This window comes from Ornithodoros turicata, chromosome 7 (genome assembly GCF_037126465.1).
Source record: "Ornithodoros turicata isolate Travis chromosome 7, ASM3712646v1, whole genome shotgun sequence".
In the NCBI taxonomy this organism is placed as follows: Eukaryota; Metazoa; Arthropoda; class Arachnida; order Ixodida; family Argasidae; genus Ornithodoros; species Ornithodoros turicata.
Genome location: NC_088207.1, coordinates 52,055,083 through 52,080,972, shown reverse-complemented (window position 1 = coordinate 52,080,972; position 25,890 = coordinate 52,055,083). Strand labels below are relative to the sequence as shown.

The window sequence follows — 25,890 nt, the reverse complement described above, 5'->3', positions numbered from 1 at the left end:
CATTAATTGCTTACAACCTACTAAAGCTCAATATATTATTATATATTATTAATAATATTATTCCTTGTGGAAAAAAGATAGTGGGAGAAACATTGATTCACATGCTCCAAGTGTAAGGTGCCTCGACGAATGACAGCTGTGCCGAGGACAATTGGGTAAAAACACATTTGACTTCATCATATTTATCGTCCTGTTTAAGTATAAGTTTCAAGAACGAAGATAAGTTTCTCTCGATAGTTTCAAGAGCCTAACTTGCCCTCAAAGCACCTATTCTTTCTGGCCATTCCTCGTCAGCACAAGCGATTCGAGCGAGCCGAAAAACTATAGCTGGCAATTCAGTCGAATGTCTCGAGCGCACGCCGTACAGAAAGCTTAGAGACTATCTAGAAATTGTTTATTCTTTGTTTTCTAACTCTAAATAATAGCCCAGATTCTTTTCCTACTTCAAGCTCCTAAGTACAATTACTGCTGTGCTCAACAAAAGTACAAGGACACACTTTTTTTTTTTTTTTTTCTCTCTGTTTCGAAGCCATTCTTGCGCAGAAGACAGCGTTTCGTTTCATACACACGTACAGGATATGTTACTGTCATCACAATGCGCCTAATATTTATGACGCCGAACTCTTGCATGCCATTTGATTGCACAAAGTCCCGGGGGTGTTAAATACCTCCCTCCTCACTCACGTTGGGAGAAAGTTACGCTATACACACATTACGAGGACAACAACAACAATGACATTTTTTACAGCTCTATACATCGCCGTGCTGTCACCAGGTGACTTTGACTTTGAAATAGGGGGGAATCTGGTATGGTACACGTACATCTATACAGGGTGTCCCGCTATGCGCAAGCCATATCTTACTCTACTTCCTGCCTCAGAAGTTAACTTATCGAAGACAATGGCAGGCACCCTAATGAGTTCCATTCCAACCTGAGTTCACATCGGCTTAATCTCAACATTACATGCGATGAGGTGCCATGTCTGACAAACGTGACATATATATTATATATTTTATATATATATATATATGAAGCGGACCAAAAATTGTGCAGAAACTGACAGGGGCATGAAACATGCCCCTTCTATCATATCGACATATTCGAGAAAATAGCGCACCTCGCACTTTTTAAAGTTCCTGTGCATCACTACCATTGTGGAGCGCTGCATTTTTCCTGAGGATTTCGGATGCTATAAGCGGCACACCTTGTATTTATACAGGACTGGAGGATAATTAGGAACGTACCTATCATTGCTAACTTGTCACAAGCCTTGATGACCAGAAAGCACCCTTTCATTGTTAGACGTCACACTGTTATGTAGAAGTGCTCCATACATACGGGAGCTAAATGCGTGTCTACGACCTCTACTATAGGAACGCAGTTTTTTTTTTTTTTTTTTAACAGTCGTATTCTCGCTTCGTTCTGAGGGACCCCTACAGCCTAGTGCGCTTCAATACTCTTAGCCTCAAGATTCTCAGCAGCCATGACAGCCTTCCCTGTAAGCGGGTGCACAGTGTGCTGCCAATGCTATCGAGAGAGCCCCTTGAAGTGCACTAGGTTCTATAAGGATCCCGGCTGAGGATGGAGCCAGAATACGGTGGTACCGTAATTTGCACTTGGACATCTACTCGACAAGGCGGTATAACATTGAATATACTTGTAGAAGACTGCCGTAACAGGACCTACAATATAACTTGACAGAAGTTTCAATGCCTGCCTGCTAGGCGTCCTGCTGACACGTTCACATTCGGCAATAATCGCGCGGTTAAAATGCTGCATTTCCCACCATCACGTGGGTTGTTTCTGTACAAGCGACAGGCTAACAGACTATACACTGCCTCACGTGAGCAGATCGGGAAAATGGATAATCCCTGCTAAATACAGCATGCATGGCGTTTTCAGCACGCTCGCTATTCAAAGTTGCTGCTCTTCCGCTGGTACCGAAGATCTGAGATATCGACATGTACCGTTGCTTGGAGCGGGAGTGGAGCCAGTGGACCTACAGTCTCCTGGGGTTCGAAGGGAGGTGTCCTGGAAGTGTTGCAGAACAGAAACTGTCCTCATGTTTGGTGGGGGACGTCTCGGATAGCGAGGGTAATTATTTAGTGGGCTCTGAGTTGATCCAGCTCTTCGGTGAGGTTGTCTTCCAGAAATCGGCCCAGCCTCCTAATTGAGGAAATCTGCTGCATGGGACAAAGAGATGCAAGTAGAATTTTAGAAGGCGAACCAGAGAGAAGAGAAGCACAATTAGGGGAAATACGAGCATGCCAAACTAGTGCGCTACACAGACAGTAAAATGATAATTTCCTATCACATTTTTTTATTTTATTTTGCGATTTAGGACTTTCTCGAAGTATCTCTTCGTACAGCTTCTTTTGTTATTCAGCGCGAGAAGGGGTACAGCATGTTGATTGACACAGAATTCGTTAAAGGGAACAACCAAGAGACCGTGTCCGTCCCCAGTCCCTTGGGTGTTCTCGTTAACGTTGTTATTCAGGTTCCGGTCAAGGTACCCTCTGGCACAAACCCTCCTTGAAGAGTCCAGGGCAGTCTACTTTTCCAGCAGCTCGCGTGGCGTAGCGGTTAGGGTGATCGCTTTCCACGCCGAGACTGCGAAGTGACTCAGGTTCGAATCCCGGCACCGGCTGTGCTGTCTGAGGTTTTCCGACAGATTTTCCAGACGAATGTCGGTACATAAATCCCCCTGTCTCTCACTCTTTCCTGATGTCCTCCATCTGTGCCCTCTCCATCGCCGCTCATAGCCAAAGTTGCCTCGTGGCGCTAACACGAGATTAAGAAATCCACTTTTTCAGTCCGGACAGGAATTCTTCCGACAGTGAATACGCCTACTCCTATTTCAAAGAGCTCACGGGTGCCTTGAGATGAACACCCGGTATCTAGGAAAGAGGAGCAAGTTAAACAAAAAGCTGTAACTAGTATTTCTATTTCATGCTTCTGTGGAAACCAGCCTATTTTGCCCACGTTTAAGAAATCTCCACGTTTTCTGTTGAGACAGGTTATATTATTATACAGTTCTCTCCTTTATTAATGCTTCCTAAGCTTTACCTGCGGACCCTAGAAAGTTCCAAATGGCTATACGGCCAGGAAAGCACCGTATAGGCAAAATGTCGCCATAGTCTTTCCGCTGGGTGGCGCTGCTTTCACTTTGGTAGCAGAGTTTGGTAGGTACGCGTCGGAATGCCTATCGTAAAAGCAAATGGCGAAGGATGAGACTTCTGTTGTACCGCTGTGGTACCACAAGTTCGGAACTCCGTATCCAATCTCCAAGCAAATTTCGTCGAAGTGTGACCACATTTGCTAGGAATAAACGACTAAGTCCTAAAGGCGGTTCCTTTCGATACACTTGACCGACTGAAACGATCTTTTCGAGGACCGTTCACCGACAACGAGGAATTGCCGGACGAACAGCGAGTAGTATGGGTTCAAAATTCACCGTTATGAGCCCTGCTTTTATTACTTCCTGTCTCCTTCCGGAGCTTCCCGAAGAACGCGGCACGGACAAACGCAGCGTGTGTACGAGGCTGATCAATAAAATCCAGCGGCTCAACCACTACACGGCTCTCGCCAGGCCTAACTTCGCTGAAACCCCGGGCTAAAAATAGCAATCACGTCGTTATCGGGGCAGCATGTTTGGGGCGCCCGTAAAGAGGGAAAAAAAAGGCACTATCCTCATTCAGGAGAACGGCCCACGCGCGTTGTGTGACGTCAACGCGCGGCTGCGAAATCTCAATGGAGCTGCTTTCCGATTGGGCAAAGCTATGCGCTACGTCACGCGTGACGTCGCTGGACGCATTGCGGGCGGACTGTTGCGTGGGAGTCCGGGAAACGAGGCTCCAACGGGTAAATAATATTCGGAAGACAATCAAGCGAAGGGATCACTGTGAATATATCGCCAGGGGACGTAACATGGCAGCGAAGGAACTGCTCCGTAAAAGATGAAGCAGACGACAGACTCAACAGAAAGCGAGGAAGAGGGATTTGGGATATTGGTTAAAAATGGACGAATATACTGACGGGAATATTTAGAAGATGACAAAAACGGTGGGTGGTTGTACGAGTAGCGGATTGATTGCATCCTTTGACAGAAGATGGAGCACGGCGGAGACGGATATTTAACAGACGACAGGTATAGTAAAATGAGAAGGTCTAACCGAGACAGACGAGGTTCACTTTCAGAAAGTTTGGCAGTGGCAGTTCTTCACTAGCTAGGGGGGCATCATTCAAATATGCGAGTGGATGGCACATTGGTAGTTGTATCTCTTGTATCTGGCCGGTGGAGTGCATGATACTTTAAACATATGGACGCCAACAGCAACAACTTTATTTGTTGATTTTTACTTCTTTAGTTTCTTTTCATTTCTTGCATTACACTACGAAGAATGATTCCCTTTTTTGTGTGTGAATTTCCGTGTCTTTTCAGAATAGTAGGGGTGGATGCGGATAAAAAGCTGCTGCTTTTTTACCAGTGCTTATTCGCTGCTACTGCGATAAAGGAGCAGTGTGACCCAATGCAGGCTGATACATTTGTTTTTGTTTCTTTAAGTTTTCGCGTAGAAGTCATACTGATCACAACACAGCAATTAGAGTTTCTTCACGTACGACTGTCGTTATATATTCACAGCCTACAAAGCCGTTAGCGGACAGATTCGCGTATGCGCGACACGTCGATTTAATGATGCCGTTTGTCTATCCTACTGTGCAGGTATATGTCTTAATGCCCTACTTCTTCATGTACCGAGGGACGACGGCTCGTCAACATGGGTGTCAGCAGTACGTTAGGCTAAAGAAGCCACTGTGCTCCGAATAATAAGCGAGCCCAGTTCTCGGAGTTCTCATCCCGTACACAGTGCCTCTTTCATCCGCAGCTCGTTCTGTAAGTACCTCCCGATGTACAGGTCCGCCGAGGTCTCTTGGTTCGCATCATTGCTAATTGGGTTGCGGAGTTGCCACTCCGGAGTTGGAATGATTCCGGAATCATTTCAGATTTGGAATGATTCCGGAATGGAATGAATTGGAATGGCGGAAACTGTCCTTGGAATGGGAATGGAATGGCCTGTGAGCCCAGGTGGCAGTTTTGGATTCAATTAACGTGCATGGTTTCTGCCCTTGCACCCTTTGTACCATTTCCGTGCTTGGTAATGTCAATCTCCTGTATAGCACTGCTGGACTTGCCAGTATGGTTACCGGTCCTTTTCTTTTATTGAGGGAATTAACGGGATGGAATTGGGTTGCCAAGCCATTCCAGGAGTGGGAACAGACCATACCTTTTCATTCCGAGGAATTGAAAGGAATGGAATTATCGCAAATCTCCATTCCTCGGAATGGAATTGAAACGGAATGGGAGATCCCATTCCGCTACCCTGGTAAATATATGCGAAAGAAAGAAGGCTAAACAAAGAGAGAGAGAAAAAAAATAGGTGCGCAAGGAAGTAAGTGCCCCATTCCAGGGCGACCTCGTTTGATAATCAGGCACTCCTCGCTTTTCCCTTTTATTTTCCAGCACCATATAGGGACAGTCTGGGGGCCGTTAACATGACGTCTGAACATCATAAGAAACCACGTGACAGCGCTTTCATATAGCTTTTGGTTTCTCCCCGGACTGACTTGAGCCTGACGTGTGAAGCTGGCAGTTTAACATGCTCCATATATCCGCTCAAAATTCGGGATGAAGCTCTCTGCTTCCAGCGGGGTGCCTGTCGGCAAGACGACGACCAGCCTGCTGTGATTTTACATCGATTTGCGACATTTCCTTCGGCCTATTTCCCAAATGGGTCGGGTTCCTAAGCGGTCGAGCGTTCGCGTTTCACGCGGCGTGTTCCTAATGCGTTAAGTCGAAAAAGAGACTCCCACAGCGCTAAAACTACATGGTCTGACGCAGCTTGAACCACTTAAGTTTGTTTCTTGAGCTCTAACAGTTCCTCGAATACGGAGGAGAAAACGACTCTAAAATGGGTTCACGTCGTGAATCGACCGTACAAAGGACATTACATTTTAGTGTAATTCAGACGCCGTTTATATATTTACGTGCTGCACAGAGTTACACGGGCGACGGGATATTCGAGATCTCCAGCAAGAATAAAATTGGCTGCATATTTTTTTTTTAATTTCGCGTTAGCGCCGCGAAGCAACTGTGGCCATGAGTGACGCACATAGACGTGGACAGGTGGAGATAGGACAGCAGCAGGATGGAGTGGGGAACAGGGGGATTAGTATGCGTCCTGGGCCTACTTCAGGGGGAACTGAACCGACATCCACCTGGAAAATCTGGCAGAAAACCCGGGGAAACCGCAGACAGCACAGCCCGTGCCGGAGTTCGAACCCGTCTCACCTCTCAGTCTCGGCGGGGAGGGCGATCGTCCTGACCCCTTTTTGAGCTAACCATCAGCTATAACCATTACACACATAGTTTACACTTAGTTTACGCTTTTACGCTATACTTTTACTTTTTACCACGTTTACGCTTTGTTTACAGGTGCAAACGTTTATCCTTACCGAGGAAGGGTTGATCGGAATTGGAAGTGGTGGTGTCACCACCGAGGAGTTTTACTGAGGAAGAGCTTTACAATCGAAACGTCATAAACGGTCGAATGAAGGTAGAGACCTTCATTCGACCCTTTGCCTATACCCCTTTTTATGGTACACTAGTTTCTTGTTATTAACCTATTGTATTCTGTGTACCACATACCTAAATCTACCAGGTGTGCCCTCATTAGAGCTTTCCTCCCTGTCTCCAACAGCGCAATGTCAAGACGTAATTCCGTTTGGTTTCATAAGAGCGCATTGCGGCTTCTGTTGTGGAAAAACTGTGGTCACGGAGTAAGAAACCCTCGTGCACATCACTGGCCAGGACTCGCGATGAAGGACACAACCCCCCTTGCATTTGGTATCCCGTACTTTCGAGTACCTCAGCCAAAATACGTCCTTCATTATCGCTGTTCCAACTTTTCCAAACCACCCGATGCCGACCACCCAGGAGCATATACCGGCGCGGATGTACGGTACCTGGATCTGCCAAGGACTCCTCATGCATCGATGGTACATGCCCCTACCCAGCGTGCAGCAGCCTTATATGTTATGCCTACTGCCGCAGATTCCTCATCTTCAACCCAGATATTGTTGTGTTCAACGACAAAACAGTCCGCGAGCGAATGACGTCCTCCTACGAACCTACTTTACAAGAACACTACGTTTCATGGAAAGAGAAACTACACAGTTTTTGCGGCCATTTGGCGTCTTGATCTCTTGTCCCATTTTTTTGGCTCGGGCACCCGCTCGCAGCACTATAGTACCGGCTGCAGATACACGAGAAATGGATTCACTTAGGCAGTGATGTAATTGACATATCACTTTTGTCATACAAGTGTCGTTCAAGGTTGACTGATACTTTTGTTCGAGAAGAATGAAAATGAGTGAGTAAATGTATAATCGAATAAAACTTTCCGAGGACGAAATGCAATCCTTTTCGGTCATCGGCACGTGCAGCAGCGGCAGCTATCGTGACGACGAGTAGTGTGCCTGTAGCTGTGGAACAGCAATGCATAATCAAGTTCCTTGTGAAGGAGAACGTCAAACTGGCTGAGATTTTGCAAGGATTACAGGCACAGTATGGGGAACAAACGATGTCAAGGGTGAAGAGTGTACGAATGGTGCAGACAGTTTTGCGAACGACGGGATATGGTGACGAATGAACCACACGGACACGTTCGTCAGATTTGTAGACACGCCAGTGAACATCGTAGGGGGTTGAGCGAGCTATCCTCGCGAATCGGCGAGTAATAGTTCGGGACATTGTTAATATACGCAATATTAGCGTCGGCAATGTGGAGACAATCATTCACGAGCTCTTACTGTTCCGCAAACGATGTGCAAGATGGGTTTCGCCGACACCTCACTTATGACCAGGAGGGAGCGCGCATAGCAGTCTCTGAGCAGCTGCTGAACCGGTTATAATCCGAAGGGGGCGGATTTTTGCAATCAATCATCACATGTGATGAATCCTGGATGCATCATTTCACCCCAGAGACGAAAAGATGCATTGATTGGCGACATAAGGCTTCCCCGCCGCCAAAGAAAAGAAATATGTAACCGTCCGTGGGGAAGTCCGTGGGAACTGTCATTCGGGGTGTCATCCATGTGGACTTCTTGGGGCAAGGGGGTCACGATTAGTGCTCAGTGCTGTACCACGTTGATAAAGGGTGCCGTGCGAAATGCAATTCGCAAAAAAAAAAAAAGGCCTGGGATGTTGTTCGGAAAGTACGTCATTCTTCTTCATGACAATGGCCGATCGCACACGGCGAATTTGATGGTAGCAACCCTGTGGAAATGCTCTGGGAGGTTTTGCCCCATGCCATCTACAGCCCAGATTGAACACCAAGCGATTGCCATTTGTTGCCCTTTGAAGAGCACCTTGGAGAAAAGACGTTCCCCACAGATCAAGCCCTCCATAAACATGTCCTGCAGTTGCTACGACAGCAGCCCATTTCTTCAGCAGCCCAGTTGCCACAGCGATGGCTGCGGTATCTAGATGTGCACGGTGAATACTTACGTATTCACCGTGCGTATTAAAAACTGAGGTTGTTTGGTGCTTCTAGAATTTTCCATCGTACTTAAAAAAAATAAAAGCCTCGGACAACCTTGAACGACCGTTGTACGTATTTTCGTACATTGGACAAGATGCTAATAAAGTCACCAAAGAACCGACACACGCAGAGATGCGCAAGAAAAACGTTGTGCCTTCCTCACCTTGGGGAACATTCCCGTCTGTCGCTGCTTCTGGAACGTCGCTGCCCCGGAAGATCCCGGACGCAGCATTGCAAACTCTTTCTGGCCAGAGAACGCTTTCTTTTGGACTGCGTCGTCCTTCCGCTCGTTCTCGGCGAGGGCCACTTGAAGCTTACTTTGACCGGAAGTAGTCCGCTCGGCGCCGGAAGTGGCGGCGGTCGACGTTACCTCGGCAGTTGCCGCAGTAGGAGATACCTGGGACTGCTGCTGCTCACGGAACGGTGTAGATTTCTTGGAGACGTAAGTAGCCATTAAATCGTTCCACAACTGCTCGGCATCCTCAGCGTCGTCCGCTTCCTGTCAGAAGTGAGATTGGTCGAAATCAGGTTCTGTTCGTAGAATATACAATGTATTTCTTGATGATTCAGCGTTACGGTGTTCGTTTCCTATGCAAACAGTAACAGCTACAAACTCGCATGTACAGCGCTGTGAACACGGCGGACAGCGCTCAGACGTCGTCATATATGCTGGCCATGCAAGAGCATATTCTAACTGATGCAATCACACACAATAAAGTCCAGTGACTGCAAAGCGAATTTTCGATAGGAACAGATAAATCAAGCACAGATATGCTCGTTGAAGCCTTAATTCCCAAAATTGAGGGACAGCCCACATTAAACTCTGCATCACCTCACCAGGCGAAGATACCCCATTCCGTGGACGTAATGCATGTTTATTACTGATGGTCGAACTTTACCTGACGTCACATATTATACACTCACCTGCTGAGTGGCTGCCGGTGCACCGAAGGGCAGGAACTGTGGATCGTACCATTCGTAGTTGGCCGAAGGAACTCTTTGCGACGCCATCGCGTCATATTCGTAGGCGTCATCGTCTAACTGCGGAAGCTGCGCCATAGGGGCCACCATGTAGTAAGGCGGTCGGCGCGCTGCCGCAGCATTCAGCACGGGTTCTGCGTAGTAGCGTGGCTCCTGTGGGGCTGGGGCCACGAGCGCATTGCGCTGCAGGCGACCGTACACCGCTGCACCACTGCTCAGAGCCCAGGTAAGCAGGCACGACAGGGAAAACAAGAGACCGGACATTGTGCCAGCACCTGAAAGACGGAAGATATCGTCAGCGTCGCATGCACACGGTTTGTGGGCGCGGGATACTCTGGATCACAGCTCGAGAAGTTACTGAAGAAAAAGAACTCTTTACGAGTGAAGTTACCGCGTGAAAAATGTGACTAAGTTAATAACGAAGCTCTTCAGCCTGAAATGTAACGCGCAGTTACGGAGTTACTTAAAAAAAGGAACGAGTGACTTCCAAGTTACTTCGGGCACAAAACAGCACTACGCAGGTGCAGCGCGCGTGAGCAGTTGAGTTACACATTGAGTTGCCTGCGGAGGAGTGCAACATGCTTAGATCGCATCTTACTCCCTGTGGGCGCACAATGGTTCAGCTTCATTTCAATGGTAGCGGTTCTTACTTCCTAAATAGGGTACTGTCATTGATTGAATATCACGTTTTATGGCAAAAAATGCCATGAAAGAACCGGAGAAAAAGCAAAAATATGTGGACGTGAGTGAAAAGCGATTAAAAGTAACTTGGAACTTAGCTTAAGTTACTTTGGCAAAGTTACCTGAAAAAGAAAGGAGTTCCTCTGAAACTTACCACGGCACAAAAGTACCGAGTTAAGTTACAAGTTAAAAAAAAAAAAGGAACTTAGTTACAGTAACGAGTTACCTCGAACTCTGCTCTGGATGCATGGGGTCGACCATAAGATTAGCGAGTCTCCAACGCTAAATTGGTTGCGCGGGGTTATGTCTCATTATTTTCGAAAGGCGCGCCTTTCGAAAGAATTTGCGTTCTGCATTCAAGTATTGCGCAAGCAGCATTGGGTCATGCTGATACAAATACATGTGTACACTACTCGGGATCACGTGACCTGACGAGTGTCTCCTGGGATACTTTCAGGATGCTTCGCAACAGACCAGTAAAGTAGGTTATGCAACTTAAAACATCCATCTGGGACTGCAGGTAATCCATTAACTCCGGGTAAAAGCTCGATAAGTCTCTCGTCGAGGGAAATGGAAATTTTAATAGGTGTTAAGTGGTCGAGTCTGCGTCAATACCTCTTGTTGTTAGTGTGCGTCGTCTGTTCTTCGTTCTTCTCGTCCTTTTAGGGCTTTTACCTGGAATTAATTGGTTATGCAGTGCCTGGCAGCAAGTGAAACTTCACGAAATGAGACTAATTTGCTTAAGTGGCTTGTTGCTAGAGTGTGAAGAAGACGATAAAAATAAATGTCACGCATGTATTTTAACCGGGCGCTATACGTATTGTATAATCTTTCTAACGCACGTCATAGCTGAGTGAGCTGGAGTTAGTAATAAATTTCCAGTCCTCTAAACAATGAAGAAACTCATCGTCCAACGTTGTTTCATAGCGCTCCTAACTGTGATCTATTCTCCCTGCTAAGCGATCTTCTTTTGTTGATGCATTTTCATTTGATTTATTTTTCTTCGGGAATTAGAAACAAATTTAATTTCCATTGGCTGCATTTTAGAGTAACGCTGTAGAACATACGATAAAAATACCTACGTGATAAAGTAAGGACGTTGCAAAACTAGTCACGCGTAAAGAGTACTTAAAAAAAAAAAAAGATAATGAAATAAGCGTGCTCGGCTTAACGGGGTGTTTCGATGAGATCCTAGTCATGAGATTATTCTTGGTGAAGTTGGGACAACGTTATCGAGAAGCGGCGGGGATATGTTCCGCCGAGGCTGTTAAAAATCGTAGCGATTTCATATTATGAAAAGTATAAACACAGTATGATAGTATATACTGATTGAAACGAACGCGAGTTCAGAGTGGGCTGATCGTAGATAGAAATATCGGTTTGGATGAATTTTGATTTTTCAGAGGCTGAGTTTACAATCTCGCGTGGCGTGGCGGTTAGGATGGTCGCCTTCCACGCGCCGAAACTGCGAGAGGACGCCTGTTCGAATCCCGTCACAGGCTGCGCTATGTCAGGTGATCCCTGGGTTTTCCAGCACGCCTTCCAGACGGGTGTCAGCACAGTTCCCCCTGAAGTCGGCCCAGGACGCATACTAACGCCCCCCCCCCCCCACACACACACACTTCTTCCTGATGTCCGCTCTCCGTCTGTACGCCGCTCATAGCAACAGCTGCTTCGCGGCGCTTTTAAAAGAACTAAGTTGGGCGAACTATAGATTCCGTGCGTGCTTCGGACGGATTTCCTCTCACACAAAGAAAATCAGTGACCTTTTCTAGAGTACCGCAGAACAGTAGAATGCGGGCTTCTCTTCTTGTCTGACGCGGTCGTGGCCACTTGAGATGCGACCTAAAACTTCGGGCGTTGACAGCTCGATGCAAGGACGGCTGATACACTTTTCTTGCTTTTGAAACTGTCGGGAGGTGTCTTAAAATTTCCCTCACCATTTCCGCCATGATGTTTTTTTTTTTTTTTTTTTTTTTGTTATTCAGTCAGCCGAGCAAAGGGCTTAGCTTCAATGGACGCGATGAACTAATTCAATATTTTTTTCCGGTCAAAGGTGTGCTCGGTGGATAGGTGGCAAGTAAGCGTAAGGGGGCAGATGCAGGACCTCGGGAAATACTTCATCATGCCCTTCGAATCTCGTTTCATGACAACGCAGTAAAATTACGTCTTTCGGATATAAACGTATTGTCCAATGCCACACACCTTTGTGGTGTGTGGCACAGAATAATGTGTGTAAGTTTCACACGATAAGGAAGGATGTTTTGTACAACACTCTTGTAAACTAGTGTATTCTATAAAAATCACAATTTCAAAGAAACTGGGAGGGTTCTGCTAAAAGCACTATTTCAGGGGTGTGTAGTCCATTTAAAACATTATTTCAGATTGGTGTCTTCCAAACACCTTTTTCAACACTGTTACACCTTTCAGTTGAGCTTGCGGAATAACAAATTGTGTTTATTTACAGAAAAACACCCTTTAACCCCTTTTACGCCTTTCAGCATGTAAAAAAATAAATAGATAAAATATGTGTACCCATAATGCGACGGTTGTTGATAAATTGATCCCAAGCAGCTGAGGCATACCATTAAAGTAGAAACAGGCCTTATTTGTTAATCGTCCATTTACACATTTTCAGGCATTGCCGCTAGCGCAAAACCCAATACAGTTACTCAGCTAAATAGACAAGCTTGTTACGTAAGTCTGAGCCACAGAACCGTGGGTATAATTGGCATCACAGGGACACGTAACACGCATTCCACTTTGCGGGTACCAACAGAAGTAAGAAGGGTAGACAGTAAATGCCTGTGACGGGACACTGTCTTTCGTAACGACGTTACAACAGCACAACCCCAGGCCTTCAGGCTCCGTTCCAGGAAGACTGTCATGGCGATGGCGTCAAGACGGGCTTAGATGGAGATGATTCTACCAGGCAGTCGAGTAGTTATTAGAACGCGTAAAGTAATTCGTTATTGTTGCTTTTTTTCTTCTTTTCTTTAAGGAGAGAAAGGAAACTGTACTCGTGGCAGTACATTGCTTTTCAGGTGCCAGTTTCCTTTTAAAATACATCGTGATACATACAGGGTGTTCAAAATTAAGCTTTCGTGAGCGCTGCGCAAACACAGCGATGACAGGAAACCGGATGATAACCTTACGCTACTTGTGTAAGAAACAGGTGCTGCTAATTATGTAGCACCTGTTTCTTACTCAAGGAACAGAGAAAGTAGCAACAGTTTTCTTTTGTTCGCCTATTTATAAAGTGCTAGTGAAAGATTAATTTTGAACACCCTGTATAAATATACTGTGATGTATTAAGGGCCAGCCCTTATCCAACAGTGACGTCATACACGAAGCCTACATGAGTAACAACGTCCAGATAATAGACATTTGTTCTGAAGAAAGAGGAACCTCCTCTGAAACGTTGATACGATTTTATAATTCAGCTTTTTTTTTTTTTTTTTTCATCATGCAAGAGAGCTGATACCAGCTCACTCGCATTCTTTCCCTATGTTCTTAATCATTTTGACTTATTTAATGAGCTATACTAGTCACCTGTCGCCTCCGCCTGAGGCACATTTATTCATTATTATGCGACATCTTAAAATATCGCGATCTGAATAACTTGGCGTGCTATGTATAATATATCACGGCAGTATAGTTGACTGGATCGCCTTGAATGTATAAGCCGCCTAAGAGCACAAAGACGAAAGGGACGCGACAGCTTGAACAGCAGATCGAGTTCATCCATATCATGTCTTGCACAGTAGCGGGCGGATTGAAAAGCCGCCATTGTCTTCGGTTATCCAATCTCTACGTGATGCTTTAATACTTAATTTCGACCGGAAAGAACAATGGCCGGGTTTTATCCCGAGGCCAAGTAGCCTACGCATCGTATAAGTTAATGTAAAACACCACGTGGGTGGTCAAGAGTCGCACTGCGGTACGGCGCACCGGATGCAAAGGTCAAAGGTTGGCGCTCACACTCCGCGGAGACAACACCTTTTCTCTCGTTGACAGTCCTAAAGACCACATGGCCTGCGGGCATTTAGTGTAGTGCAAGATACGTCTGAAGGACACCAGTATAGGGAAGCGTTAAATGAGGTTATTAAATCGTCGATTGATTGATTTTAATACATCGGAGTTGTCCGTCGCGAGACCATCTGCTATGCAGGACTCGCAACAAAAAACGAGTTTGGCAATTATTATTGGATGTCTGACTCGAATACGTGATGGAGATCAATTGAAGGAGAGTTCGAGCTTTCATGGCGAACTTTTTTCTTGATGGATTGAAGCAATAATCTCAAGTGGGGATACTTCGAACAAATGCGGTTCTTCGACTGGGGACCAGAAGAGGAACGGTCTCTGTTCGAAATATGTCGACCTGAGAAATTTGCTTCAATCTATGCCTTCGCTGGATTCTCCACTTTTTTCCGGGTAATTATTTCTAAAATTTTTACAGACATCGGGGCACAACCGTTAGAACAAGAAGGGTGAACCAAGACTGTCACAGAAACTTTACTGAACCAGGGTTATGTCAAAAATACAAAAATGAAAAATTCCGCGCAAAAGCGACACGACGACTCGCCAGCCAGCCTGTCGCTTTGTCTCATCTTGCGGAATTCACCTGTAAGCCTATCGCTTTTCTGAACAGCGATGACGGTAGAATAAAGGTCAATGTGGAAGCATCTGTCATATCCTTCCAGCAAGGAGTGCATGTATGTGTGGTTGGCGACATCAGTCTTACGGTGGTGCTCGGAAAGGTGATCATCAGCAGAGCTGCAGACATCGTTACCGAATCAATGGCGTTGTCATCTGCGTGCTGAATAATATAGAGCTTCTCGCGAACTGGACTATAGCAGCCGTAAAGGTAATACGGAAAATGAATTCATTGATGGCTTTAGTGAACGGAATATCTGCACTGTGCAGACATCCGCTCGAAAGCGGGCACGACGTCTATCTCCTACTGTACCCTGGACACTGTAACGCACTATAGGCAATTGACAGCGGATGCAGTAATGTGCAGCGGTCACATCGCATTTTTCGAATTGAACTGAATGAAACTGAATAATAATTATAAAAAACGCGGAGATGTGTGGGCCCCATCACTGCTCGAAGAGTGATGCAAAGCGATTGCCGTTTGTGCTCAACGGTCAGACACCGAAGGATACCTGGTGTTTCCTCTGTGTCTAGTGTGTCTTTCTGTTTAACTTTTAGCCCAAAGTCTATCTTCAGAGCAGATTTCGCCCTACCACGACCAACAGAGCCGCTTTGCATCGCCTCCTACTTAATGTCGGGTGCGTGCCTTCAGCACAAACTAGGGAAGGTGCAATCCCGGGCCGTAACGTGTGCGCTGTCGCGGATCACTTGGAGGTTGGAGCATATCCTACTTCATCCATTGGACTGAAGATATGTCCCGCCCCGATCAGCCACGGTCAGGAAAAAGTCATAGGGATGTATGGCGAGCTCAGAAAGAGACACTGCACGTCCTTCAGCGGTTCCTTGCCCATCACAGAGACAGCTTGCAGACGGAGTACGACATTGTAGGGTCCGTGTACGGATAATCCTGCTTACACAGAGATACGTGTGGTGTTCTCTTCTACGGTATAGCTCCTGTCTGTAGGATTCAGCATCCACATATTTTGATTTTACGGGTGATCGCATCCACTAGACGACAGGGATAGTTGCAAAAGCAGCATCGCCGCATGTACTATACTCTAGCTGTGTCTCAATAGCTTGGTAGATCCGAAACGTCAACGTCTCACTAGGCATACAGTAGTCATCGCCAGTCATCGCTCGGACTTCTTGAAAACGTGTGGTACTAACCCACGACTATCAGAAATGTTGCTTATAATTTGCATCTATAACTAAGTGTTCTTCAGCGTCGCTGGTGCGCTTTAGCTACAGTCAGCTGCGTAGCCAGGAAAATATTTCGAGACGGGTTCTGTCGTGACTTTACATAAGAGAGGAGGATTCCCGCATTGTTTCCCTCTCCAAATGCACTACCAAAGGTACCATTTCGAGGGGAGTTGAACACCCAGATCCCCCCCCCCCCTCTGGCTGCGCCAGTGACTCCCTTTGGACCTCTTCAATGACTTCAGGATCCACCAGCACACCACTGTGATGGACAATATAGTGTGTCTTTCGAATACCCATTTGTGAATGATGCAGAATGTAACATCCTACACTGCATGTGCTCCATGACTGGCTCATGGCACACACGATGCCCTCGTCACTTTTCAGTGCTTGTCCTGTGTAGGATGTGTTACCCCGTGGGTTCCACATAAGAAAAAAGCTCTCGCCTTCGACGAAGTGTGGACGAATGAACGAGAAACACCCATGAGAGCACGCGGAGAGGGCGAATGCATGTCCCCTCGACCCAGAAAGATGGTGGACCTCGGCGGTGACGACAGCGGATGCAGTAATGTGCAGCGGTCACATCGCATTTTTTGAATTGAACTGAATGAAACTGAATGATAATAATAATAAAAAAACGTGGGGATGTGGGCCTCATCAGTTCTCGAAGAGTGATGCAAAGCGATTGCCGTTTGTGCTCAGCGGTCAGACACCAAAGGATACCTGGTGTTTCCTCTGTGTCAAGTGTGTCTTTCTGTCTAACTTTTAGCCCAAAGTCTATCTTCTAATATGAGTATGTCGCTGGACCGCTAACCCTGGAGGTTAGATACTTGTTCCTGCCACTTTCCCGCTGCTTTCGTCAACTAGACATCCGTCATCGTAAGCACCTCCTTCGGTTCCCGATGGATTTCACCCACGCTAGTTGCGCAATTGAAACTTCCATCTTTTTTTTTCTTTTTGTGTGAACCGTTACAAGACTAAATATGCCACCATAACAGAGACTATCTTCGTTGGATTAACGTACAGAATCCATGGAACTTACTTAAGAACTGAAGAAATAGACACACAAAAGCTATTGAGGAGGCGATGTTGCTTTAATGACATTGGAAATACTAGCGTGGACAATTTTGCTAATATTTTTTTTTTCATTTTTATTCTCTTTGTAATATTTTATCTTCTTGTAAGTTAACCTTCTTTTGCGCGCACTTCTATGTAGGCTCACGCTGTTGGCGAGCACGTAAAATAAATAAATAAATAAACAAGTAAATAAATAAAGGTGCCTCTTCGTACACTCTGCACGTTGCCATCTTTCTGTCCTTTCCTCAACGCTAAATACCGGCAACGTACAGGTACCGGCATGTTACGGTATAACACACGTATACCGGAAAGGTGCAGCTTCTCGGGGACGATGTGTCCGCAGAGGTACTGCTGTTGCTCACTGATTGGTGTATTAGAGCAAATGTGCGCAGGAGGCCTCTGCATTATGCACCTAGAGACTATGATCCGTGCATGTGATCTCCAAGTTGTGCGTCCGTATTTTAATCGCAGTACGCAATTTATACCCGTGCCATACGTGCATACAAACTTGACATTAGCGTGTAATGTCAGTCGGGCCCCGAATGCCATTTCTCACGATAATCGTGCTCCACGTCAGATTGGAATGATATTAAGCGCGATGATGTCGATGCGGGTTTCCCACTAGCCGGGATGCAATATTTGAAGAGCGTAAACGTGTTCGAAGAGATTGAAAATACCCGTCCCACAAAGTTTCACAATTTATGGTCTGTACTATGTCGGAAAACTGTTGTGATCTTGCCTGTCAGGTATTGTGTCAGACAATAGGAGCCAGCAGCGTAGCCAGAAATATATATATATATATATACATATTTCGGGAGAGGTTCTATGGGGACTTTACATGGGGGAGGAGGATTTCACCCTCGTTTCCCTCTTCCAAATTCGCTGCCAAAGGTACGACTTCCAAGGGTACCAAGGCTACGCCACTGATAGGAGAGAGGGCACGCATTTCATGAGCGAACGAATTGTGGCGATCTCATTACGCGGAAAATGTAATTCAGACGAATGCCACTAAATATCTCCGTACAGCACGGCACGAATGACAGTAAGACTTAACTTATTACGCACTTAATGTCATTTTTCGTGCCCGCGAATTTTATCGGGATCCTCACGCGTGCAACTCATGACGCCATTACTGACGCAGCAAGTTATAAAATACCAGATTCATAGTATACGACAAGCTACTGACCATAGCAACTCAATATAGTTTGCATGGTTAAGAACATGATTCATGTCTTAACAGTTAAAAAGAACATGTCTCTCTCCGGGAAGAAGCGACTACGTGCCACAGGTACGAGGAGAAAATGGCGTCCATAATGCAGACGAGGTGTTGCAGACGACAGGTATATAGTGTATACGGGAATAATGCTGGTGCAGTGCGCATGTTATGCGTTTCTTTTTTTTTTTTTTTTCTTGTTTCACCTAATGCGTCCAGTGAACTGCTTTTGACTATCATAGTGGGAAAGAAAAATACATATAGTTTTTAACATGCCAAAAGGGACTATCGAAAACTAACTTTCTGACCTCCATATTTCATTGCGACATCTATACTTGAACGGTTAGTAAAACAGAGACGAGAGCAGTGGAAGACTGTACTCGTAAAGTCTGTAAAATGCCGCGTTTAAATTTAAAAGAAAAAAAGAAGTGCAGAGCTGAGTTACACTCAATCTTGGATGTGAAGAAAAATACACTTCAATTTTTGCGTGGCTTGTTTGTTAAACCACGCTGCCGCGTCAGTAATCGGATGCGACTATGACGCCTGAAGATATGCTTTCCCACATTAAAGGTTTGCCTGCAGTGAAGCACGCTATACAGGACGCACAGGACGCGGCCATCCATGAAGTACTACGTTCGTTAGGGCGATGCATTCCGCATTTCATTTAGTGTCCCACCTGCAATATTATCTTGTACATATGGAGTATTAATGGAGGTATTAGTTATAGAGCTACACAAGAAACTCAGCTAACAGTTAACACGCAGTTAACACTAGGATACTGGAAACAACGAAAGAGAAAAACAAAAGCAAGAAACAGTACGACGATCTAGTTCTAGGAATTAATTTCACATTAATTTTTGTGGTATTTTCATGATAAAGGGCTTATTTTAAATAGAACACAGAGTGGCAGGCAGGTTTCCTGTCTTACAGACACATGGGCAGCTCAGAGGATACGACACAGCGAAAGAAAGGTGAAGAAACAGTGCATGGAGCGAACTTACGCTGCACTCGCGCAAACGACCAAGCCCAAAATTCTTACCAATTAATATATACAACAACGACCGCACACTCATTTTTTGCCTTCAAATTCCTTTAAAATGTGATACCTGATGATTGGGATAGGTTATTGGCGATGAGGTTTTCGAACAACCCTTATCCCAGCGAGCGTTTCGCAAAACGTCGCGTCTTTTAGCCCAACGAACTCCACGAGCGCGGTTGCGCACGGTGAGAATCAACAAGTGTTTCAAAGCTGGGGATTCATATAATTCGCGCGGTACCATTCATCCCTACGGGGTCGTATAGAGGGCTTAATAAAACGAGATACCATACATGCAGCACAATTACCCGATCATGATAGAAAATAATACTAGTAAAAAAAAAAAAAAAGAAGGAGAGTGTTACAGTTAAACTTGGAAACAGCTGCCCGAAAAAAAGGTTTTCAGATTAAACGTCACAGGCGATGACAGTATACCTAGAGGAAGATCACACCCAATATCCCCTCGACGTTGCGTTAGACGAAAGCCACCAGAGCGCAAGCGTCTTAAAAGGTCACGAGCTCGGCAGAAGCGGAAAACCGTAAACAACCCTCTCTTGTATTCCTTTTTGCGTTCGCTCCTTGTTTTCCGGCATAGGTCAAGCGACGCTTTCACGTACACGATCTCTCTACCATCCCACGAAAGATTATTCGACTAAACTCACCTGATGCGCTCAGTCTCACACGATGGAAGGGCTTCCGGACGACAGATCTCGTTGGCGAAGCTTTGAGGGAATGACCGCGCCGCTGGCAAGCCGAGAGTTTTATACTTCGGCGATGCATTCTGGGAAGGCACCGCATGAACGGGAGTCGAGATCGCGACGTCACGTCTGCGCGTAGCCAATCAGCGGCGTCGGTGACAGTCGGCGGTGCTATTTATAGTAACGGGATGTGTGGGACGATTCCTTTTTTTTTTCCTTGTTTTCGTCGGGTCCTGTAAGGAAGGGGGAAACAGCTGACCTCCCCCCATATACATGGGTCGATCACAGTTGTAAGGGCTGGCGTCGTGTCTGATCGACGATGGCGTCTCGAATCTGTACGGTGCGAAGATTCAGAAAATAATGACTTATCGATAGCTTATCGACTCGCTTTTTATCTATTTTAGCTTTTTTGTTTATCATTATCGACATTATAGACATGTTCAGTGATGGGTGCTATCACAAGTTAGGAAAGCTTGAACTACACAGAGACAAAGAATGGCAAGAAATGTCCCACTGCATTGGTAGCGGTGCCAGGGACATTTCTGGAGGATGCATGCGCACTGTTCAGCATTTCGTTTTCTTTATCTTCCACTACTACGGGCAGGAAGGAAAGTATTTTTTTCGGGGGTGCCACGTTGCGGTGACTACTTGCGACGTACCTGGACAAGACATTAAAATTGTCGTATAGTCAAAATTGTTAGAGCAGCAAACCTAGAGCACTAAAACGCATGCCAAATAGTTTCTCCTGGGTTTATAAGGATCCTGAGGGGTTTGGTTCATAGTGGCTTTCGTTCCCCTCAACTCACCTCACCTCAATACAAAGAAACACAATTTTATGTATGAACTTTTTTTCGCATGTTCTCCCGTTTCTCTTACCGCTGGTATTCAATACCATACCATGAGGTAACGTAATCATGTTCGACGGTCCACCATAGGCAAGGTGCCGCACGGCAGCATTCGCTACGTTGAGTCACCGGCTTGGGCTACAATAAATGGAGAGGTGGAGATAGTGGCCAGGGATGTGTGCAGGTATTTGAACAGGCCCCTCTCTCTGAAACCCGGAACAATTTAGATTCACAAACAAAATATCCCTGAAAATTGACAGAGTCTTTCTTCACATGAGAGCTTCACTTTTATTCTACAATGATTCCTGGAGTGGTACAACAATCCATACCTAGAAGCATCTCAAAGCATCTGAAGGGCTTGTGACACTGTGGCATCAGAGGCAAATGAGCATTGTATTTGCTATGCCGGTTTTCCTACACATCTAGTACTCCCTTTGCTGTGTGAAACTTGGAGTGCATATTCGTATCAATGCAAATATACACAATTGCCTTTCACGTTCATCCGGAATAACTCGAGACAAGGTGTTACAACCTCTTTAATAAAACCGTCCATTTGTTACTAAAATATGACTTCTACGGATTCCAACTAAAGTTTTTAAAGACAATATATAATAAAGGAACCTAGATCAACATCAAATAACCCGAGTGACGATTAGTAATTTCGTTTGATGAGGTTACAGATATTACTTTAAATTGAAAACGACACTCTCTCCACTAAAATATCGGCACGAACTATGTACAGTACAGGTATTTTAAAAATGTGCGATGTTTCAACATTTACTGTGGGAGGATTTTAACACAGTTCAAGACATTGTCACTGCAGTATGTTTGCAGTAATTTCAATGAAATTGAGATCACTTTAGTTGAAATAAATCAATAAGATCACTTCAAGTTGAATAAAAGGTAGCACAGGTGGATTTTCAGGGGAATGAATTTGACCAAAGTTATCTGTAAGCAAAGGCACCTAAAAACACCTCCTCGCTGCACCTCTGCACACTTAAACTTACAACAAAAAACACGACATTTTAAAAAGTGCTGTACAGTCAAACTCCTTTAAAACGAAACTCAGGGGACAGCAAAAAAAAATTTGCAGTAAAGGTATTTTCGTTAAAAAGGATGTCCATTATTGGACCTATAGGGCTCCAGCGGGACCGCAAAAAAATTTGCTGTAGTGGTATTTTCGTTAAAAAGGTGTTCGCTATAAAGGAGTTTGACTGCATTCCTGTTTCTTGCCGCCACAAGTTTGAGTACAGTCAAACTCCTTTATAGCGAACACCTTTTTAACGAAAATACCACTATATAAATAAATAAAATACCCTATAGGTCCAACAATGGGCATCCTTTTTAACGAAAATACCTTTACTGTGAATTTTTCTTGCTGTCCCCTGAGTTTCGTTGGAAAGGAGTTTGAGTGTACGTACAATCTCTTTTCCGAATAAATCTCGGATAGTGTTACCCTTGCTCAAAAAGATACAACAAAATAACCTCCAACACTTCTACGAATGTGTCCCTGAGTGCATCATTGACCACAAACACGCTATAGCACCTCCAGACAGACATCTGATTAAAAATGTCATCCCTTGTCGACACTCGATGTGATTCCCATCTGTCCTATCCGAACCACAACCCCATCTTCCCCACTGGGTTCTCGAGTACTCTTCACCAGAACTATTTTACGAAGGTCACTCCTGTTACTAGTGGTGGCGTCCACGTGGTGCTGTAGCCGCAAGGAGACGGATGGCACGTGAGCCCACTGTTTGCCGAGGGCGGGCTTGGCTCCCGCACCGGTGGCGGCAACCATGTCATTGGTGACGACGATGGCGATACGTCTGTGATGCGCGAGGGCGAGGAGGGCCAGGCCGAGGTGGGACAAGTAGCCGAGGGATTCGCTCAGGAGGTCGCCGTGAAGGAGAGGTGCAAAGAGAGACGTAATGGAGTCCACAATTACCAGCCTGATGTTCTGAAAAATTGTTACAGAATTAGCATAAAATGGCTTATATATAGAACATGAAGTTTGAGGGTTTACTAACCTGCTTCTTCCCCGAATTTGCACCCCAAATTGAAGGTTGCCTCTTTAGGGGGAAACCCGATTTTTACCTGGCAAATTGCCCTCACTGGGGTGTCATACGAATGCACTAACTTACTTGTTTGGCAGCGAATGCAGTTGCATCACCGTTTGTACCAAACCACTACAGTTAGTTTGAGTAACTGAGTAAATTTCTCCCCAAATTTAGCATACTGGAAGTTTTTTCACCCGAATTTGCGCGAATTTATTGCGCACGTTCATTTACCCAATTTTAACCCCCAGAATTTAGAAAAAAAAAAATTTCCCGAAAACTTCAGGCTCTACTTAGACAAAGAGTACCATGATTCAGCGGTACATAATTCAATGAGTAACAACAGAGAAGCTCTTAATTATAAGCTATTACTTGAATTCTGAAAAGCTGCATTTCCCTAGAGGTCCACATAGATGTCTACTGTATTGAATGTACTGAACCTAGAATGCAATCCATACTATGCCCACCCCTCAAGCTATGGCCACAGCTCTGGCCTTCCTGGTATGGATCTCATCCACCAGCTTGTCCGCCTATATCTTATCCAAACCTAGAATGCTTCTTTCGTAAATATTACCCTCTCTCGGATAATGCTATCCTGACGTAGCTGAGCAACCAGGGATAGCATTTGGGGCATATCTTGCACAGTGACGTGAAGGACTCTGCTCAGGTCTGCTGTTGGCTTCTGCTGTTGAAGTCTGAAGCTGACAATCTGCAAGCAAATATTGTAGATCAACAGTTCTCAGTGTGTTATGAATGAACCCATGATGCATTCTTCGGCATGAAGCACTCGTGTACAAGTAGGGACACTCCTTAGGGACCTGATGAACTCTCCACAATATACGTTTGCCGCCCAAAGCACTGATCATTACAAAGTATAAAGAACGAGAATTAGCCGATGCTGGCTACAAATATGGACGACACAAACACAGTTTATAGAATAAAGTTTTTGAGCGAAAGAAGCATAAATATGGGTCTGACAAATATTGAGAAGTGAATGGTGTGATGGTTATATTGATAATTTTACATATTTTTTACGCAACAATGACAATGAAATGTGCCAAGCAATGGTAAAATAATGAATAAAATGCCTCCAAATTAAAACTAATGAAGCTAAAACGAATGGTAAGCAAAATATGAGGTAAATATATGACCCTCCAGAGCCAGAAAAATATTTCGGGAAGGATTCTACAGGAACTTTACATGGGGGAGAGGATTTGACATTATTTTTCCCTCTCCCAAATGCACTACCAAAGGTACGATTTTGGAGGGGTTTGAAGTCCTGAAACCCTCCCTCTTGCCACACCACAGGATCTGTAGGGATAAGCATCTTCGATGAACCACAATGCCAAATTAAAATTTTTCTACACCCTTCCTTGTCACTGAACAAACCTGTGCCAAAGATGAAATGAAATTGATGATATCGATAGGGTTGCCAGACCAACAGTGACTTCTAATTACCTGCTGCACTCTCTGTGGAGAGAAACAAGTCCGAGTATCGACATACAAGGAACCAAAGTTTGCCGTCTGATAGAGAAGGCTTGCAATGAGGCAATGGCACAGCTGGGTCTTCCCTGCTCCAGACACACCTACAATTTCCGTGACTTCGCCACTGTAGATGCCTCCACCCAAAAGGCGGTCCAAGCGTCGACTCCCACTGCTTAATATTGCTCTCGAACAGAAGAGTCTGTCATACAGGTCCGCTCCATTGGCGGGTGGTGTAGCGAACCTGGTTTTGGAGTGAAAGTGGAGGAGTCAGTGATTTCTATTGTAGCTTAACAACAAAAATGTGCTTGTTGTTCATATTCCTGGAGCCAGATGAGGGGGAAGAGAGGGGGCAAGTCAGCATCTGAAATAAGGAGCTTTTTTTTGCAAATATTTTTCACTCGAGGGGGCATACTGAAAGATATGTTGACACTTGGATACTGACGAGACACAATTAACCGAAATGAGTGCCCAGTAATTCACCTTTTACATCTTTATAATGGGGCATCCTTTCCAAATTGAGAAGCAGACATTCGAGATAATAATGCTTGATCATGTGTTGTGTTGCCTACTTCGCAAATAAATTAATTAGTCACGTTTATAATAAAGACACTTCCTAATTCCTAAGTAACATAGAACTAAAAAGTACAGGAGAGAAAAGACATTGACTCGTAGGCTTCAGAGTCTTTCGTTGGATGTCATTCAAACATGAATACTGAAATTCGGACCTAGCAGTAATCGCCCGACGAAGCTCGACAGCGACTTTGTAAGGAATACCGGCACGTCCCGAGAGATCTTCAAGGCTGCAATTCAGAACGTCGAGAGCTGTCCGAAGTCCTGCAGCATTCAGTTTCTCTAGTACAGGAGCTGTTATTTCTGAACACAGTCCCACCCGCAAAAGTGTCATCACAGCGTACAGAACTATGTGTGAACATGCTTCATTCCTCGTCGATCACAAAACGCGAACAAACAAACACAAGATATGGCCGACATAAATAAGTCGTCTGCTACTGGCCGTGCATCAGACAACGAGATATATGCCCATCCCGGGCAAGTTTGACAAACCACCACACTGGTTCACAAAAGTATATTTTATCTGTAAGCATAACAAAAAGGTGTTATTTCATTTAGAGCACAAAACCATTCAATTTTATGTTCATAAAACCAAAAGGACAGATGACTCCCTCCATTTTCGCGACTTTAGCGCCAAAGTAGAAACCGTTTTGAACGGAAACAACATAGACAGTATGTTTCATCAACATAGAAATTAAGCAGAAGTAATAATGAAAAATTATACACGCTTGTTAACACAAATATAACGGAACACAAGAAAATAAACACATGTTTATTCGTACTTTTCTGTCAC

General features: G+C 45.0%; 2 protein-coding genes across 2 annotated transcripts; both read right to left on the bottom strand.

Annotated features, from left to right (window-relative positions):
• Nucleotides 1–1,195: 1,195 nt before the first annotated feature.
• Nucleotides 1,196–20,173, bottom strand: LOC135400073 (uncharacterized). The gene is made up of 4 exons (XM_064631804.1): nucleotides 20,105–20,173; nucleotides 9,526–9,857; nucleotides 8,765–9,100; nucleotides 1,196–2,184 (listed from the first exon to the last, which is right to left on the bottom strand). The coding sequence occupies exons 2-4, from the start codon at nucleotides 9,844–9,846 to the stop codon at nucleotides 2,104–2,106; spliced, it is 738 nt and encodes a 245-aa protein (XP_064487874.1). The 5' UTR covers nucleotides 9,847–9,857; nucleotides 20,105–20,173; the 3' UTR covers nucleotides 1,196–2,103.
• Nucleotides 20,174–21,504: 1,331 nt separating this feature from the next.
• On the bottom strand, nucleotides 21,505–25,699 carry LOC135400072 (DNA repair protein RAD51 homolog 4-like). The gene is made up of 4 exons (XM_064631803.1): nucleotides 25,253–25,699; nucleotides 24,501–24,768; nucleotides 23,617–23,751; nucleotides 21,505–22,945 (listed from the first exon to the last, which is right to left on the bottom strand). The coding sequence occupies exons 1-4, from the start codon at nucleotides 25,429–25,431 to the stop codon at nucleotides 22,559–22,561; spliced, it is 969 nt and encodes a 322-aa protein (XP_064487873.1). The 5' UTR covers nucleotides 25,432–25,699; the 3' UTR covers nucleotides 21,505–22,558.
• Between the last annotated feature and the right edge of the window lie 191 nt (nucleotides 25,700–25,890).

Excerpts from the sequence above, each read along its gene's own strand:
- LOC135400073 (XM_064631804.1), bottom strand. The coding sequence starts at position 9,846 with ATGTCCGGTCTCTTGTTTTCCCTGTCGTGCCTGCTTACCTGGGCTCTG. Across the intron at positions 9,101-9,525 it reads CACCGGCAGCCACTCAGCAG|GAAGCGGACGACGCTGAGGA; the intron begins GTGAGTGTATAA and ends CACTTCTGACAG. Across the intron at positions 2,185-8,764 it reads AGACGGGAATGTTCCCCAAG|CAGATTTCCTCAATTAGGAG; the intron begins GTGAGGAAGGCA and ends TGTCCCATGCAG.
- LOC135400072 (XM_064631803.1), bottom strand. The coding sequence starts at position 25,431 with ATGACACTTTTGCGGGTGGGACTGTGTTCAGAAATAACAGCTCCTGTA. Across the intron at positions 24,769-25,252 it reads CGTCGGGCGATTACTGCTAG|GTTCGCTACACCACCCGCCA; the intron begins GTCCGAATTTCA and ends CTCCAAAACCAG. Across the intron at positions 23,752-24,500 it reads CTCCACAGAGAGTGCAGCAG|ATTGTCAGCTTCAGACTTCA; the intron begins GTAATTAGAAGT and ends ATTTGCTTGCAG.